The sequence below is a fragment of the Episyrphus balteatus genome, chromosome 3, assembly GCF_945859705.1.
Source record: "Episyrphus balteatus chromosome 3, idEpiBalt1.1, whole genome shotgun sequence".
In the NCBI taxonomy this organism is placed as follows: Eukaryota; Metazoa; Arthropoda; class Insecta; order Diptera; family Syrphidae; genus Episyrphus; species Episyrphus balteatus.
This window is the reverse complement of record NC_079136.1, coordinates 50459548-50476480: the sequence shown is the minus strand read 5'-3', so window position 1 is coordinate 50476480 and position 16933 is coordinate 50459548. Positions and strand designations below refer to the sequence as shown.

Here is a 16933-nt window from a genome sequence, read left to right as displayed (position 1 = left end):
TTTTTTTTTCTCCCAAAAGTCAAAACGAAAACGGTAGATTCCAGTTATCAGAAAAATAACTTAGGGAGTTATGGGCATTTGCAAAAAAAATCAAAAAAATCTTCACCCTGTGACGGTCTTTCATTTCTCGTGACTTTTGTTCCGGAACCTTGAATAGACCTGCCAGCAAATGCATTCATTTTTTTAATAGTTTCAAACAAAATATCACTTTTTTGCCTTACTTAGTACTTAAAAATTTTACATGACCCTAATTCAATGAACAGTAGTGTAAAAAAAAATGCACTACACTATTTTGGCGAGTTGCCTAAAAAGTTTTTGTGTCCAATTCTATTTTCAAAATGGTACAACATTGTTGAGAATATTTCATAATTTACGGAAACAAAAATGTTTTTTTCTTAAAGAAATTCAACTGTTTTTATTAGGTAATTTTTACATATTATTTAATTTTTGTACCCTTTCAAAAAAATCGAATAAAAATCGATCTTTACGATCTCTCGATCTATGAATTTTCAAATAATTTTGACATCAACAAAATGGTTGGCACTATGATAGATTATAATTGCCATGAGATATTTTATCATACCAGAAAAACAGATCTGATTCTTCCAACATGCACTCAAAGCATGTGCTTATTGCCAGAAATCATAAAAAAAAATTATCAAGTACACTTCCATTTTTCTCTTCCTTCGGCTTATTTCAACATATCCGTTGTGGTCCAATCGATTTTTTTTTCAGTCAAATCCATATAAATCGGATTTGTTTCGATTTTTGCACTATTTTGAAAACGTTTGGAGAAAAAAAGATTTATATTAATTCCTTTTACCGGAATGTCTTCCTTACTTGAACGAATTTTGTTGTCCTGTAAAAATTCGACTTAAAAAGTGTCTATTGTATATAGCTTTAATTGCTGTGCACATGGAAGCGAGCAACGAATGAGAGAATGAACGAACAAACGAAAATGTATGAGTGTTTTTAAATTAAATTTTTTAACAAAAACAAACTTATTAAATTTGAAATTTTAAAAAATTCGTTTGAATGTTAAAATAAATAAAAATAATATGAGAAAATAAATTGTTTGTATACAAACAAATTCAAAAAGTATTTTTTTTTTAATTTTTGTACTTTAGTTAGCTTGTTAAGCCTGAACTACATAGAAAAAAAGGTTCTTATTTTTCAAATAATTTAAATGTCACATCAATTAATTTGTTTTTGTACTTTTGTTTACTTTTTTTCACTTTGTGTTTCGATGTAGTTCTAGCTTAACTATTTACTCAAAAATTTCTTTTCCTTTTCTTCGCATGTATTTAAAAAAAAGGCCGGAATCATGACGAATGCTTTCAAAAATTTAATTTTTTCTCTATATCCAAATTACAGATTGAAAAAAATTCTCTCAGCGAGCGGCTTGAATTCAATTTCATTAAGAGATAGCCCTTGTTAGACAGACATACTTTTTTGCATTTCTATCATCGTCATGCTTTTATGGCATTTTGTACCTACATTATATTCCAAAACCTCTTAGCATTTCATCTCCGTTGCGTTGCTATTTATTTTTCTAAAAAAAGAAAGCATCCAACCATTTAATAATATTTCTTTTTATTAATATTTTATTTTATTTTGGCTTTTACATTACCAAATAAACTTTCGAACTATCTTATACAAATAATGAGTACACTTCATACAATATTCTCTTACGACATTTTATTTCTTTATTATAATAACATTAATTAAATCTAATCGTCATCATCCCCAAATGGATTCAAATTCTTATCATACGTCTCAATACGATTGCGATTACTACTACTCCCACCACGATCATCATCCGTAGCAAAAGGATTCTTCGAATCATCCGAAAAAGGATTCTTTGAATCATCATACTTATTTTCTCTCGTATTAAAATTACTCTGCTGCTTCTGAGTTATCAATTCCCTATCTTGCGCTGTTATCCTTCCACTCCATTTATAATTATTAACATGCTCAACAGCAATCGGTCCATCACCATCTTTATGTTTTGCACTCCAATTATAACCCAAATTATTATTCTGATTCAATTGATTTTCATCGGCTGCTTTTTGTTCATCTACAATTACAATCTGATTAAGAAGCCCTCGACCAAAATAACTCGACAAAACATAGAGCATATCATTGGAATTATTTAGCAGACGATGAAAAGTCTCATGTTGTCCTTGAGATTCTTGCTGCGTTCGTAGTCTTTCCGACATTTGTTGATTCTTCACACTACAAATACTACAATCTTTTTCATTCTCCGAGTAAGTCCGCACACAATCCTGATGAAATGAATGCTGACAAAGGAAATAAACAGCTGGCAGTTGTAATGGTTGAGTACAGGCATCACAAACTGTATTTCTAAATTCAATTGGATTAGTTTGGAAATTCTTAATCAAATCCTGCAGAGATTTCAAATCTGCTTGAAGATTTTCTACATCTTTCTCCTCCTGACTAATGGCTGTCGTTTCTTTAAGGAATGATTGAGTGTAATAATCTTTGACATGAGATATATTCGGTCCACGATCCACAGCTAAACACTGTAAAATCTGCAATGGTGATTGTAATTTCTCCGTTGTAATGACATTCAATATCTGAAGTAAGACATTCATTGGAACATCAGGATCATTATGCAATTCATTCAATGCCTGAATCCATAATTGCGGTTGAAACTGACCCAAACTCTTGCAACAACTCAATAGACTATTGTAATCTTTATTCTTGACGTAATAATGTATCGTCAGATTATACAATTGATCCTCTTCATAAAGGTAAAGTATTCCCGACCAAAATTGAGCCATTCGACACATAATCAAAACCTGCTCTTTATTATATCTTTCTCGATGCAATTTCAAAATATCCAAAAGCTGATTCTCAGTCAACATACAATTTTGCCATTTTCGCAAATTCAACTCAATCAAAGTATTATAGACAGTTTCATGAAACTCAGTCGTTGCATTTGTTACACAACTTTCCAAAAAACCCAACAACAATTCCCAATTCCCATCAAACAGTGGAATAAATTGCTCTGGAGCAAAGCTAATCTGCATCTCATTGACATGATCTTCAATGAAATTCGACATCTCCTGTTCCCTACAGAGTCTCTTCAACAATCTTGTTGTATCCTCTGGAGCATGTTGCATCAAAATCAATCCAAATTTCTTAAAGAATACATAAACATCATCTTCGCTAAGTTTAGAAAGCATCGCAGTCATCTCGCTAGTATCTTGAATCTTCTTCAACAACACACTCAAGTTATATTCCTCCTTTAGCTCTTCTCGATCCTGAAAATCCATAGTCGCTGCTGATTGATTCCGTATTGCTGCATTTATATCAAATATCATTTCATTTGAATCCTCTTCCTCCTCGTTGAATAGGAATTCATCAAGTTTCTGAGGAAGATCTAATCTTGTCCTACAATTCATCAGAAGAGTCTTATGCTGTTGTGTAGCATGATTCTTTTTATACAAAGCATGCAAATAATCAGCAAGGTATTTAATATGCCTCGAATCTAGAAACTTCATAATAACATACGAAGGTTCTATATAACCAATTGTCTTGACATATTTCTCAACAGCTCCCGAATAGTCACCTTTAATATACAAATGATCAGCGTATTGCTTATAAATCGAAGCCAATCCTTCTTCATCAAATTGAAGATCTTTAGTAATTCGAATAGCAATGTCGTAAAGATTCTTTTTAAACAACATATTCAATTTGCTTTGGATATCTTTTTCTCTCAAATGGAAAACCTGTTTCGATTTGGTGACAATAAAACAGTTTCCAAATTCATTCAAAATCGCTACAACCGGGTCCACCGGAGTTTGGAAAACTATAAATTTATTCTGTATATCAATGACAATTAGGACAAACTCCTTCTGTTGAAGAAGAGAGTTTTTGGCGGCTTTCATAATGATTACCAGATAGTTTGGGAACCATTCGATAAAGTGTTTTTGGCCTTCGAGAGCGTAACAAGGCCCTCGACCGTCACTTGTATAACAATAGACGGCATCATCTTTGCCAGTCATGAAATAAGTTTCATTGGCACCTTTGGTCTGCAATGCGCAACATCGTGTCGCTGCATTGGACGAATCCAAGACCAATTTGGTTTCTTTGTCATTGTCACACTGATAGACAAAGACTCCAGATTCAGAGCAAAGAAACATGTCCATAAGTTTGCCATGTTGTTTAAATGAAATGCCAATTATAGGCTTAGTTCCAACTGTAAAATTCTTAAACCCCGAGGAGAAATCTCGACTAATTGAGCCACGAAAAAGTGAGATTTCTCCTCTTTCATAGCCAATTGCAATAAACAATTGATTGCCAGTTCCCTGAGCAACTGCCAAAGCAGTTGGTTTTTGTAAAAGTGCTTTAGCACTGCCAACACAAGGAGCACCTCCCCGTTTAGTGGCTTTGGACAAATCCCAAACTTTAACTAAAGGAGGATCAGAAAAATCTCGATTTGAAATTGTTACTAAAAGATTATTTTGTGAAGCAATTGAACATAGAATAATTGGAGCATTATGTCCTTGAAATGATATCGGTTCCCAATTGCGATAGAAAATATGAACCATTCCAGATGAGTCACATATGATTTTTTGACTTGAACAACTTGTACAAGAAGTTATATCGGATTCACGAATTGTATCGAATAATTTATCTTTGTCGGCATTTGCAACGAGATTAAAGAAATCGAATTTTTTCCATTCGAGAATTGCCATTTTTTTTTTTTTTTATTATTTTTGTTGGGTGGTTGTTGGTGAAGAAAGATAAGAGATCTGAAAAAAAATTGTATTTTTGTTACAAGAGTTGTTTTTTTTTTAGTGTGTTTTCATGGTGTTTTTACCTCAAAATATAGATGGGATATTATAGTACAGTAAGAGATTATATTGTAGTGTATTTTTTCATTATTTATTGTTAATTTGTTTCTATTTAATTTATTTGAATAAATTTATTTTTTGTTTATTGTTGATGGAACTTTTTGTAGAATATGGGTTGGGATATGAAAAATATATTTTTCTTCAAATGACGTTTCTTTTGAAAGACAGACAATTGAATTGAATTGAATTTTATTGAGTCTTCAAAGTTAGGTTACATTTTATATCTTATTCTAACAATAGCTTTTATTGTACTAAAGTGGCTATAAAGTATTGCCTTCTTTTTCGAGTATTTTTTTTTTGTAAAGCCTCGTGGCTGTCAGTATTTATATAAAACTAAATATATGGTTGGACTGCTTTTGCTCATAAGCATTTAGTTGAATTTGTTTGTGACGGTAGTCACTGAAAGACAGACAAGGAATTTTTGGTTTGACATTTGGGTAGTGGTTCTCAAACTGTGATTTGGTTTTCTTATCTTTTAGCTTTGAATGATGTAGGAAAATCTTTGTTTGGCCGTTAATTTTGAAATGAAATTATGTTTGCTAATTTCTTTTAAATATTTTTTTTTTGATATTCAAAAAATTAGGCAAAATCATAAGGAAAAACAATTTTTGTGTGAATTATTAACAACCAATGCAACCCTTTACGTACCGGCATACGAGAAAGGAATACTATAGCGGTGCAGGTACAAAGGAACGCACAGTACATCGAAACTATGAAAAAGTGGTCATGGGGCTGTAACTTCTGATCTAATGAACGGATCCTAAAACGGTTTTCGCTATATTGCTTCTTGAAAATTACAGAATTGAATCCAATAAAAAATCACAAAAAGTTCTTTAATTTTTTTTTTTTTACTTAAAATAGCTGTTAACATACAAAAACTACCAAATCCTTATTTTACTACACATAAAATTAATACTTTACGTTATTGTCTTATTTATTAAGTAAAAAAAGCAAAAAAGCGTTTACGTATTTTGTTTAACAGTCTTTTAAAATACCGATTATTTGCAAAAAAAATTATAATGAATAAAAAATAGCTTAAAAAGGATTATCTTATGTTAATATGTGTTATTTAAAAATGAATTGGTATTATTATGAAAATGCCAACATAAACATAAAAAATATGATAAAATATAAATATTGTCAACTTAATAATGAAATTTTTTAATGATCAAATGAACGAACAAATGAAATTGTACATATTTTTAGAACAAATTTCTTATAAAAAAAACATTTTATTTTCTTAAATAAGAAACAATTCAAAGAACAAATTGTTTGTAAGACAAATTTTATTTCGAAGCCACCAATTTGATTTTTTTTTCTTATTTTAAGCTAACCTAGTCAAACCTAGCCTCCAAAGTCAGCAACGAAAGTCAAAATTAAATATAGTCAATAAATTAAAACTTGAAAATAATTTTGAAGAAATAAAAATTCACAAGGTGCAAAATTCTTTTGGACCAAGCAATTTTACCTGAAAAAACATTAGTGAAACATTACCTATTGAAAACTTTCCAAGTATTCAAGTACAGGTAATAATGTCGTTTGTCAATCTCGTGTGCTGTGAAACGAAAAGCATAACAAAATTTTTCGTTCTGCTGTTTTTTTTATAAAAAATTCCGTTTCGCTTCAGCAGGATACTGGGCTTTAGAAATTGAAATATACAGTGCTGTGAAAAACATTCCGGATTTTTTTGTCATTTTCATCAAATGAAATTTTATAACACAAAACTGGATCAAAATATTGTTTTAATATTTTTTCTAGATCGTTAATATATCAGTTAAGGAATTTGAACACAAAAAAATGTTCTTTAATACATTCAAAAATTTTAAAAATTGAAAAATGAAGGAAAGTCAGAATTTCGTCTGTGCAAAACTAACCGGATTTTTCAAGGATTTCGATTCTCGGTGTTGAGGTAACGGTTTTAAGCGCCATTTCTGTAAAATTTTTGTTTGTGGTGACAAACAAAGTTGTTAGCTTTATGAAATGTATAAATAATTTAATGGAATAACGGATTGTAGTCACAAAATTCGTTACTTAGTCGTAAAACATATTCAAACCGAAATAAAACAAAATGTTATCCCATTGGGATGTTGTACATTGCAACGTCAAGTGAGTATGATATCGTCAAAAAGTAGAAAAGAGAAAAATCAGTTGAAGCAGATCAGTTGGGTGGATGCCATAACAAAATATCTCTAAAAACTGATAGGCGAATAAAGAGTTCTTTGATAAAAGATCCGTTTGCGACTTCTTAAATGATTTATGAGGAGCTTAATCTGCCTTCAACATAAAGTACATTAAGCAAGGCTTTGAGAGATTTGGTCTTAATCTCTTTCCGCTCGGAAAAAAGCCATTCCTTAATACTAAGCATTGTCTAAAAAGGTAGGCAATTAAAGCATCTTAAGAAACACTTTAAATTTTCGAATAAAAATACTTCATCATGGTTGTATTTACAAAAAATCATCTGTATTGCTCGATAACAAAACGGAAAAATATGTTTTTCAATGATAAAAGCAATTTTAACTTGTTTTATTCCGATTGTAAAATGGCAGCCAGGCGCTCAAACATGGACATGTTTGAAACCAAAACAATATGCTCCCTACCGTGAAGCACAGCAGAGGATCATTGACAGTTTGGGGTTTTTCTAGCTGCAGGCTCTACCCCGTTACACAAAATCAACGGAATTATGGATCATTTCCACAATGGAGAGATGTTGGAGTAGATAATTTCTCCATAAAAGGAGAAAGAAATGCCTTTACATTGGCTCTTCCTGCAAGTTATGATGCCAAAAATTCTTAAAAGCTCGTAAAAACAGTAGTTCGGGGTAGACAATACTCCTGGCTTGGAATAGCCGGCACAATTATCCGACTTGAACCCGATTGGAAATTTGTGGGCCATCTTTAAGTGACAGGTAGAGAAGGAAAAGCACACCTCAGCAACTAACGTTCTTGTAGCTTTTAAAAATGACTAGGAGCATATTCCTAGTTCTATTTTATTTAATTTGTCCGAGTCCAAGCCTCGTTGGTGCCAAGCAGTTTTAGAAAACAAAGGTTTCTGAACAAAATATTAACTTTAAGTATAAACATTAAAAAATCCGGTTAGTTTTTCACAGCCGAAATTCTGGCTTTACTTCATTTTTCAATTTTTAATTTTTTTTGTATGTGTTAAAGGTCCTTATTTTCTCTTGAAATTGCTTAACTGATATATAAACGACCTAGAAAAAATACTAAAGCAATATTTTGTTTCAGTTTTGTGTTATAAAATTTTATTTGATGAAAATGACAAAAAAATCCGGAATGTTTTTAGCAGCACTGTATATATTTTTTTTTAAATTTAAACTTTACTTAGATTGCTACTTTATTATCCAGATTTTGTTAGAAAATACATAAGCATAAAAAATTAAATCAGTTCGTTCATTCGTTGATCGCTCTGACAGTGCTTTACTCTTAAAAACCTTAAAAATAAATTGTTTTTACTCACACTTTCTTTATTTTTTTGGTCAATCTGCCTTACGTTATGTATTCAGTAGTTATATTCTTGGTTTAAACTACCCCATGTCACTTTAAGCTAGCCAAATAACACCAACCCTCCCCTTTACAGATTGGAAAAAATACTACCTACCTAAAGGGTTAAATTTATAAAGATGGTGCTCTAAAAAACGGGGTCGGATCCAAATTTTTTAAAATATTACACACAAACTATTAAGCTTTCATTCTAGACTACTAAGAAAGCGGGCATATGTAAGCATTTTTTTAAAAGCCTTTTCAAAGTTGAAGAGAAATTTTCAAAAAGGGTTATAGAAAAACGTGTTTTAGAATTATTTAGAAATATAGTTTTTAGATTTTTTTCTTAAATATATCTTAAAAAATGAGCGAGATATAAGAGTATGAAAATTTCTAAGAAAAACATAATTTTTTTTTCTTGTGAAATAGTCCCCACTTGAGACTCTGTATCTTGGAAACCAAAACATTTTGATAAAAATAACTTGTGGATTATGAAAGAAGGGACAATTTTCTATGATTAACAAACAAAAAATATTTACAAGAATGAAAAAAAATATTTCACCCAATGTCCGGAATTTTCTTCTAGACGTTCCACTGTGGAACGTAGCCCTGCACACTATCAATATTTATAGCCAATATTTTTTAACGAGTAATCTACACATTAAAATTCATGAATTTTAACCCCAAGCAAAGCCGGTAGTTTATAAATTTATACCTTAAAGATATTTGGATGAATTTTTGTTACAGTAATATGGATGTCGTAAACTTAGTTATATTAGCTTAGATAAAGATTTATTTTAAAAATAAAAAGATTTTTTTTTCACAATAAGCGCGAACTCAAGGTATTTATTTACCCTTAAATTTTTTGTTTCTAGTGGTTATAGTAATGAACTTTTTAATTTTGTTTCTTTATTTTTATTATAACAATCAAAACGCTAAATTAGTAAGTGATACTATTGATCGATTAATTCATTGATTTAGATAAAAAATTGAAAATCTTAAAAAATAGATTCAAGTATTGATGACCTAAATTTTTTAAGAAGCCTTGAGCTTAGAGCTAAAAAATCATATAATCCCAACATTGAAAAAAAAAGTTTGTAATATTTAAGCAATCTATGGAATATTGAAACATTTTTTAAGCGAGAAGACTTGCTTTTCCTAGCTTAACATTAATTTAAAAAATACATTTTTGATTTTTTAAATTAGCTCAAAAGTTTGCTAATATAAGCTGCGTTCCTTTGGAAATATTTATCTACTTTTTATTACTTAAAACTACTTTGCTATACTGAAAAAGTAGTTCAAAGCAGCTTTAAGTACTAAAAAGTAGATAAATATTTCCAAAGGAACGCAGCTATAGTGTTACTACCTCAAAGTTGCTATCTCAATACTTTTTTTTTTCTTCTGGCTTGCATTGAAGAAATATAACAAGTTGTATTAGCGTTTTTACGTTAATATGGTAAACACAGTATACAAGCGTTTGAAAGGGGCGGTTTTAAAAGAAGAAAACACAGAAGCGTGTAGTGCGGCTGAAGAAAAATGGACTCGAGGGTTAACTGATGAGAATTCCTTGAATCGCAAATATTACGGCTGAATGTTGTGAGAGGAGGAATGCAACTAGCTATTTTTTTCCGAGCATTGCTTATAAAAATAAAGATAGAATAACGTACGGTAGGTATATGTAGTACATACATTTATATTGTTTGTTTGTTCTACTGATCTAAAAACATTTGGGCATTTTAAACTGAAAAATCGAACTTTGGATGCAAAAGGAGTTTTATATTTGACCATAAAAATTTCTGCCAATTATCGCAAAAAATCGAGGGTTGATTTTGACAACTTAATAGCTTCTTTGAGAACTTTCACACATTTTTCAAGAATTTGAATAATGTTGTTTTTTTTTATCAATCAAAAGTATACATTAAACCATTTACCCTACTTGCTTTAATCGACTTTTTCTACACCCTACGCCTGCCGAGTTTCAATTGAATTAAAAAAGTTACTGGATCATATTTTTTACTATTTCATACTTTTTATTGAAATGAAATATAAACCGTGTTGCAAAAAACACTTGAAGAATCATAGAATTTAGGTAACGATATTTACTATATATTTTTTATTTATAACTTGCGCAATTATTACGTCCTAAACCAGAGAGTTTAAGCTTCAAATATTTTGACTTGAACTAAAGCATGATAAATATTCATAAATATCTTAAAATTAAATTTATGTTTTTTTTTTTGGAAGATGTTTCAATAAAAATTGACTGAAAACAAAAATTAAAAGATTTCGACCCAATAAAAACATTAGTTTTTTGTTAAAAAATTATGCTGGCAGAATTTGAAAATCAAAATTTTTAAAAGCAGTGGTGGAAGCATGACACAAGATTACGATCATACGTTAACGTTTTGACTAGAGCTGTAGCAAATCGTATGTATTCGTTACTAAAATGCGGGTATTTGCTTCAGTAACGAGTAACAAAACGTTACTTTCTAAACAGTATCGTTACTCGCATGTTTCATTACTGGGCACTGAAGTAACGAAACATACGAGATACGAAACATACGAGTAACGATTCCAATTATCTCCAGATAAACTCCAGATAATTATCTGGAGTTTACTTTTGTCTCGATAAAAACAGTAGTGCCAAGGTATAGTTGTGTTATCGATAATAATTTATACAGATATATCAAAAGAGACGTTTTAGTATTTTCTCTATATACCCATGCCGCAACCAATGTGTTTATGACCTTTTTGTTAATGGTCTTGAAATGTAGATTAAGAATGTACAAAAGTTTTTTGGTTTTTGAAAAAATTTATTAATTTTCAGTGAAAAATTTTCAACTAAAAAAAAAGCAGAGAAAACGAGGTTTGAAAATCACTCTCAATAAAAAAAAAAGAAAAATTGTTCGACATGGTTGTATTGAAGTGTTAATATTCCGAGATCTGCGCGATGTAATTTTGAAATAAAGGTCTCTAAAGAATTGTGATAAGATTACTGAACGAATATAAACAAAAAATTACCAAAGTTTTGTCGTTTGTTTCCACGTTTGATTAAAAAAAAATCGAAAAAAAATCAGTATAGCTACCTTCAAACTCTTATAATATGAGAACGCCGCAACTTAAATTAATGTTTATGGCCTTAAAATGTAGCTAGATTATACAAATTATTTTGGTTTTTTTTTTCAAAAAAAAAATTTTTTTCACCCTTATACCAACGTACGAAACATACAAAAATACCAAACATAAGAAACGTATCAAATACATGAAATATACGAAATGTACGAAACGTACGAAGCATGCGAAAGTAACGAAACATACGAAACACACGAGACATACGAAATATACGAAAAATACGAAGCATACGAAAGTAACGAATAACGATATTATTGATGCATGTAGTAGTATCAAAAGTAACGTATACATGCGGGTACTCATTTTGTCGTTAATTTTAAAATTGAATAATTACAAATAGAAGTGGACACCCAGGGAAACTTCCGCTGTAAAATTGTCGTCGCTAGTATCGTGCGTTGAATTAAAAAAACAAATCTAACAATCCAAAAGCAAATCCAACATTCCAAAAGCAAATCCAGCAACCCAAAATCAAATCCTAAACCGCTTATACATATAGATAAAAGTTTACCTATTTCAAAAAGTGGAGATAGCCTAGAGCAGGGATGGCGAACCTTTTTAGAGCCTCGTGCCATTTAAAAAAATATTTATTTGAGGGCCTTCGGCGTGCCATACAGTTTTTATCTAGTTTTTTTTTTGTGACCACTAGAAGCAAAAAAAATTAATTTTAAACTACGCATCGTTTTATTTGTAAACACACCTATTAATTTAAATTTGAAAATAACAGATTAGTTAGTTTTAATAAAAAAAAAAAAAAAACAAAATTTCAGATTAAATATATAACTAAATCACTTTTTGCCAAAAGTGGGAGATTTACAAAATTATTATTCTTTTATAGCGCTATTTGTTTTTGAAAAAAACTGCAAAAATTGTTTTTGGAACCAAAAAATGATGCACATTGTTTCAAATTTTACGTTCGGAGTTTGAAAAAAAAAAAATGAATTTGAAATTTTTCACTCAACAAAATAAAGCAAAGAAACAAAAAAATAAAAAGTGAAAGAAATACATATTGTAGTGTGACTTCTCTTGTTGTGAACTTGATAGTTTATATTAGGTCGTTTATATTAGGGCTACGTTTCGTCACTTTAAGCAAAATGCAGGCTGAACTGAAAGAAAAAGTTGGAATCATCTGACAATCTGCTTCTAAGCAAATCTTTAATATTATTCATTTGGACAAATTATGACTCACAGGCGTAAGTAGGTGAAAATATTGTCAAGAAGATCTCCAACTTTTCCAATTTCATGTTTCCATTAATTTGGAATTGGAATTGTTCGCCGTATTGCCCTCCACCATCTCTAGTTTGGTTGATTCCAACTCTTTCGACTAATTTTTGAGTCGATATCGGACAAGATTGAAATTCGTTCAGCTACATTTCAATTTCCAACCAGTAAAATTTGGACATGTCAAGTTTATCAAAGGATCTCGTATCAGGGTCCATAGTAGACCTAGCATTTCCGATAATAGGTAATTCTTTAATTTGTGAAAACCTAATTAGGTACCTACCGATAAAAAACTGTTCAGTTAATTTTACTTCGTCTGGTTTTTTAATGTACCTACCTAAATTCAATCCGTTGTTCTTCAGAAAGTGAGTATCTTCTTCTGAGAAGAAGAGATTTTTACAGTTTTACAAAATTTCAAGAAAAATTTTACTGGAAAAATCGTTGAATGTTGCTCAAATGGCAATTGGATTACTTAATTGGTGGCGTGCCGGAAATATTTTATGGCGTGTCGCCATCCCTGGCCTAGAGGATAAGGTGAATGTCTGGTAAGTTTACCTGCCTAGGTTCGAATGTGACGGGAAATTGAGATTGTTTTTTTTTTTTTTTTTTTACATTAATAGAACAAAAATTAATTAAATTTGTCAAAAAAAATCCCCACAACAAAAAAAAAAAAAACAATTTAAATTTTTACCGGTATTCGAACCTAGGCCAATAGGAGTAAAAGGCATCGTCCTTGTTCTCTAGACTAATATGACTTTTCAATATACGAAAACTTAACTTTGAAATGTATAATAATAATTATTAATTTTTTATGAAGGTTTAAAAAAAAATTATTAGTTAAGTTTAAGACTCAACTCGAAAATACATGATAGTTGAGGCGCAAACATCTAGTTCATCTATCTTCCGGTACATTATGGTCGCATGAGTAATCTGCGGTGTCACTTTTATTTGTAATTATTCAATGGTAACATACACTGCCTATGACCACCAAAAAAAGTCGGACAACTGAGAAAATAAGTTTTTATAGAACAATAATGTATGCTACTTCTTCTAAGCCAAAACACAAAACACTTTCTGCATTAACATTTTTAATATTTTTTTTTTCAAAATTATGCCTATGTATACAAAATTTTTTTTTATATAAAAAAAAAAGTGTTTTTGATTCCCTTTTTCGATAAAAAAAAAGTCAGTCGGCCAAAGTCACCCTCTTAATTTTTGCACTAGACTTTGTTGTTTGTATATATTGGTATATATTGACAAAACTGATATTTGGCAATATAATTAAAATGTTATCAGATCATACATATCAACATTTGGCAGCTCAACCACTAGACGTAGCCTTCTTTCGACCTCTTAAAATATTATGGATGGAGACCTTAACAGCGTATAAGATGGCAAACTCAAAAACAAAACAGTGCCGAAAGATGTGTTTCTTAGGCTTCTAAAATAACATTTTACTTCGGCTGCATCTTAAATGTTGATAACGATGAGGTTACAGTGTCATTCCTGCGAAGAGGTGCTGGGTACAGCTTCAGAGAAAAAAGACGTTGCACAAGTCACCAAAAGTGATCTGGAGAAGAAACTTCCTGTTCCAATGGTTGGACGCAGAGAGAGACTATTTTTTTCCATATCCTTTGAAGGATATCAAAATTTATGCTAATTTTAATTTTTTGTTTTAATCAAATAAAAGCCGACAATTCTGTGTACGAAAATAAAAAAAAAATACCCACATGTTTTAAAAAATCTGCTCTTTCATTTGGGCTGGGTTAGAATGACGTGCTACTTGTAGTTGAACTGGAAATATAGCAAACGTCCTACCGGCCAAAGTCACCCGGAATGGAGGGTGACTTTGGCCACCCATATTTTGGCATTTATCTATAGCGAGCTTTCAAGTAAAATTGAATAAATTAATGAAAATTATGCAAATGCAAAGCAAAATTTTAACTCTTCATACTTTTTATGATTTTATATAAAGGTAGTTAGTAGAGTAACTAAAGCAAATTATTAGGGAAGCCGGCCGAACAGCTCTGATTTTGACGATTTTTTTTTTTTTCAAACGTAGGTAATTAAAAATACTTTAAAGTCTATAGATTGCCGGTGTTGTCGGCAAAACAAATGAAAGCAAAAGATTCTCTAGGTAATTTAAGGAAAATATATAAAAGGTAGTAAGGGACAATCTTCCATCGTTTAAGCGATAAATGCAATTTTCTAACACTCTGACCTCAAACACAAAAAAAATATTTTGAAAACAACGGCAACACCTACAATATTTTAAAATACATTTTTAAAAAGCCAGAAGCTCATTCTTATCTCTTAAATTTAAATCCACTAAATTTAATCAAGAATTAACTCAGAATTAAAAAAAAAAATGTTATTAGAAAAATTTAAAATGACTTTTTACCAAACTTTTTCTAATAAAATATGAATTTATTTAAAAAAAATTTTTGGCCATAAATATTATCAGTTGAATTTCGAAGCAAAAAAGGTAAAATATATCACACTTTTGAATAAAAAAAATGAAAAATTACTTCAATTTCAATGGTTTTTCTTTATTAAAACTGAATTTTTGCATTGAAATAATTAATTTTTTCAAAGACTGTGGAACTTTAAATTTTTGCTATTTAACTTTCAACAGTAAGGGTTATTAAATGAATAAAAAATAATTTTATGTTTAGATGTTGAACTTTAAAATAAAAAATAAGTTACATTTTTTTTTCAAAACTTTTATTAAAAAAAGTTCTTCGAAAATGAAATACTTTTTAATTTTTTTCATAAACCGTAATACATATTGACATTTCCTTCTATAATTTGAAATCATAATAAATGCGGCCGAAAAAATTTGAAAATAAATGCATTTTATATTACGACCAAGTTTAAAAAACGACATGTTAAAATTTTTCCAATAATTTTTTTTTTTTTTTCAAAAATCTGAGTTCAATTACCATTCTTTCAAAAGCCGTTCATTCAATTAACTTAATTTTAATTTTACATATATGACTAAGCTTCTAGCTTTTAAGAAATGTATATTTGAATATTGTAGGTGTTGCCGTTGTGTTCAAATATTTTTTTTTGTGTTTGAAGTCAATTAATAAGAAAATTGCATCTATCGCTTGAACTATGGAAGATTGTCCCTCACTCCCATATATTTTTTTTCCTTGAATTTAATAGACAATCTTTTGGCATCAATTAATTTATGAAATTTAAGAAAAATTTTTGAAAAAAATTTGTTTTTGCTCACAAAAATCTTCAATTAAATTAAAAAAATCAAAACGGCAACACCGGCAATTCTTAATATATAGACTTTAAAGTATTTTTAATTACCGACGTTTGAAAAAAAAGATCATCAAAATCTAAGCTGTTCGGCCGGGTTCCCTAATATTGCCAATTTTTGAGCTTTAGTTACTCCACTAAGTTGAATTCATGGTCGTTAAAGTTTAAAAATGATTAGATTATTGTCTGTGTTTGTGAAGACAAACTTCTGTTTCATAAACTTACTTCCCAAATCCTGATAACTTCTATACGACTCGATATTTCATACAAAAATAGGTTAAAAAAAAAAATAAGAATAGCACTTACCTTCATTGCCTTCCTCTGCAACACAATGAATTGCCACTGGATACTTTTCCTTTGTAGCATTATAAGTTAAATCATCTTCAGGAAATAAATGTGGATTGAAAATATGTGAAGGTTGTGAGAAATACTGATTGACACCCTTTTTATAATGAAAAGTCTCCGAAGTCAATGACTCCCTCGGTAAAAAAGTTACCCCACTTGGACTAACTTCCTCCGTACAAAAGTAATAAATTGTTATTGCACATTTGGCATCCGAATCAAAAATAAATTCAATATTCAATGCATTGCCTTTGTTAACTCCACCATCTCCATGAGCTTTGGTAGCACTGTCGGGAGCCTTGACAAATCTAACCGATTCCTTGCGAATGTTTACTAAACTTTTCAACGTTTTTGTTGGTTCATTTGCTTGTGGTGGTGGATATGGGAACTATAAATCAAAATTGTTGATCAAGGATTGTAAAAAAAGAGACAATAGCAACTTACAGCTGTTGGACGACTTCCCAGGAAGTTAAGGTCTGCATTTTCTCCAAACAAATAGGCTTCAGGCTGTGGGGTATCGAAGCGTTCTCCACCCATAATAAAGTGGCTACCAAAGTAGTTTCCTTAAAGACAATTCATAAAGTTGTGATA

General features: G+C 30.3%; 2 protein-coding genes across 3 annotated transcripts in view; both read right to left on the bottom strand.

Moving 5' to 3' along the window:
* The window catches only part of LOC129916689 (probable E3 ubiquitin-protein ligase MGRN1), a 28265-nt gene that overhangs the window by 11055 nt on the left and 277 nt on the right, over positions 1-16933 (bottom strand). For both annotated transcript variants that reach the window (XM_055996786.1, XM_055996787.1), the window contains exons 2-3: positions 16787-16905; positions 16307-16730 (exon numbers count right to left, since the gene is read on the bottom strand). In XM_055996786.1, coding sequence (XP_055852761.1) covers positions 16307-16730; positions 16787-16905 — 543 coding nt within the window. The remainder of the gene's footprint in view (positions 1-16306; positions 16731-16786; positions 16906-16933) is intronic.
* Positions 1710-5021, bottom strand: LOC129916684 (vacuolar protein sorting-associated protein 11 homolog). The gene is made up of 2 exons (XM_055996778.1): positions 4850-5021; positions 1710-4781 (listed from the first exon to the last, which is right to left on the bottom strand). The coding sequence occupies exon 2, from the start codon at positions 4722-4724 to the stop codon at positions 1731-1733; it is 2994 nt and encodes a 997-aa protein (XP_055852753.1). The 5' UTR covers positions 4725-4781; positions 4850-5021; the 3' UTR covers positions 1710-1730.

Bases quoted from the DNA above. Each gene is read 5' to 3' on its own strand.
- LOC129916684 (XM_055996778.1), bottom strand. From the start codon at position 4,724: ATGGCAATTCTCGAATGGAAAAAATTCGATTTCTTTAATCTCGTTGCA.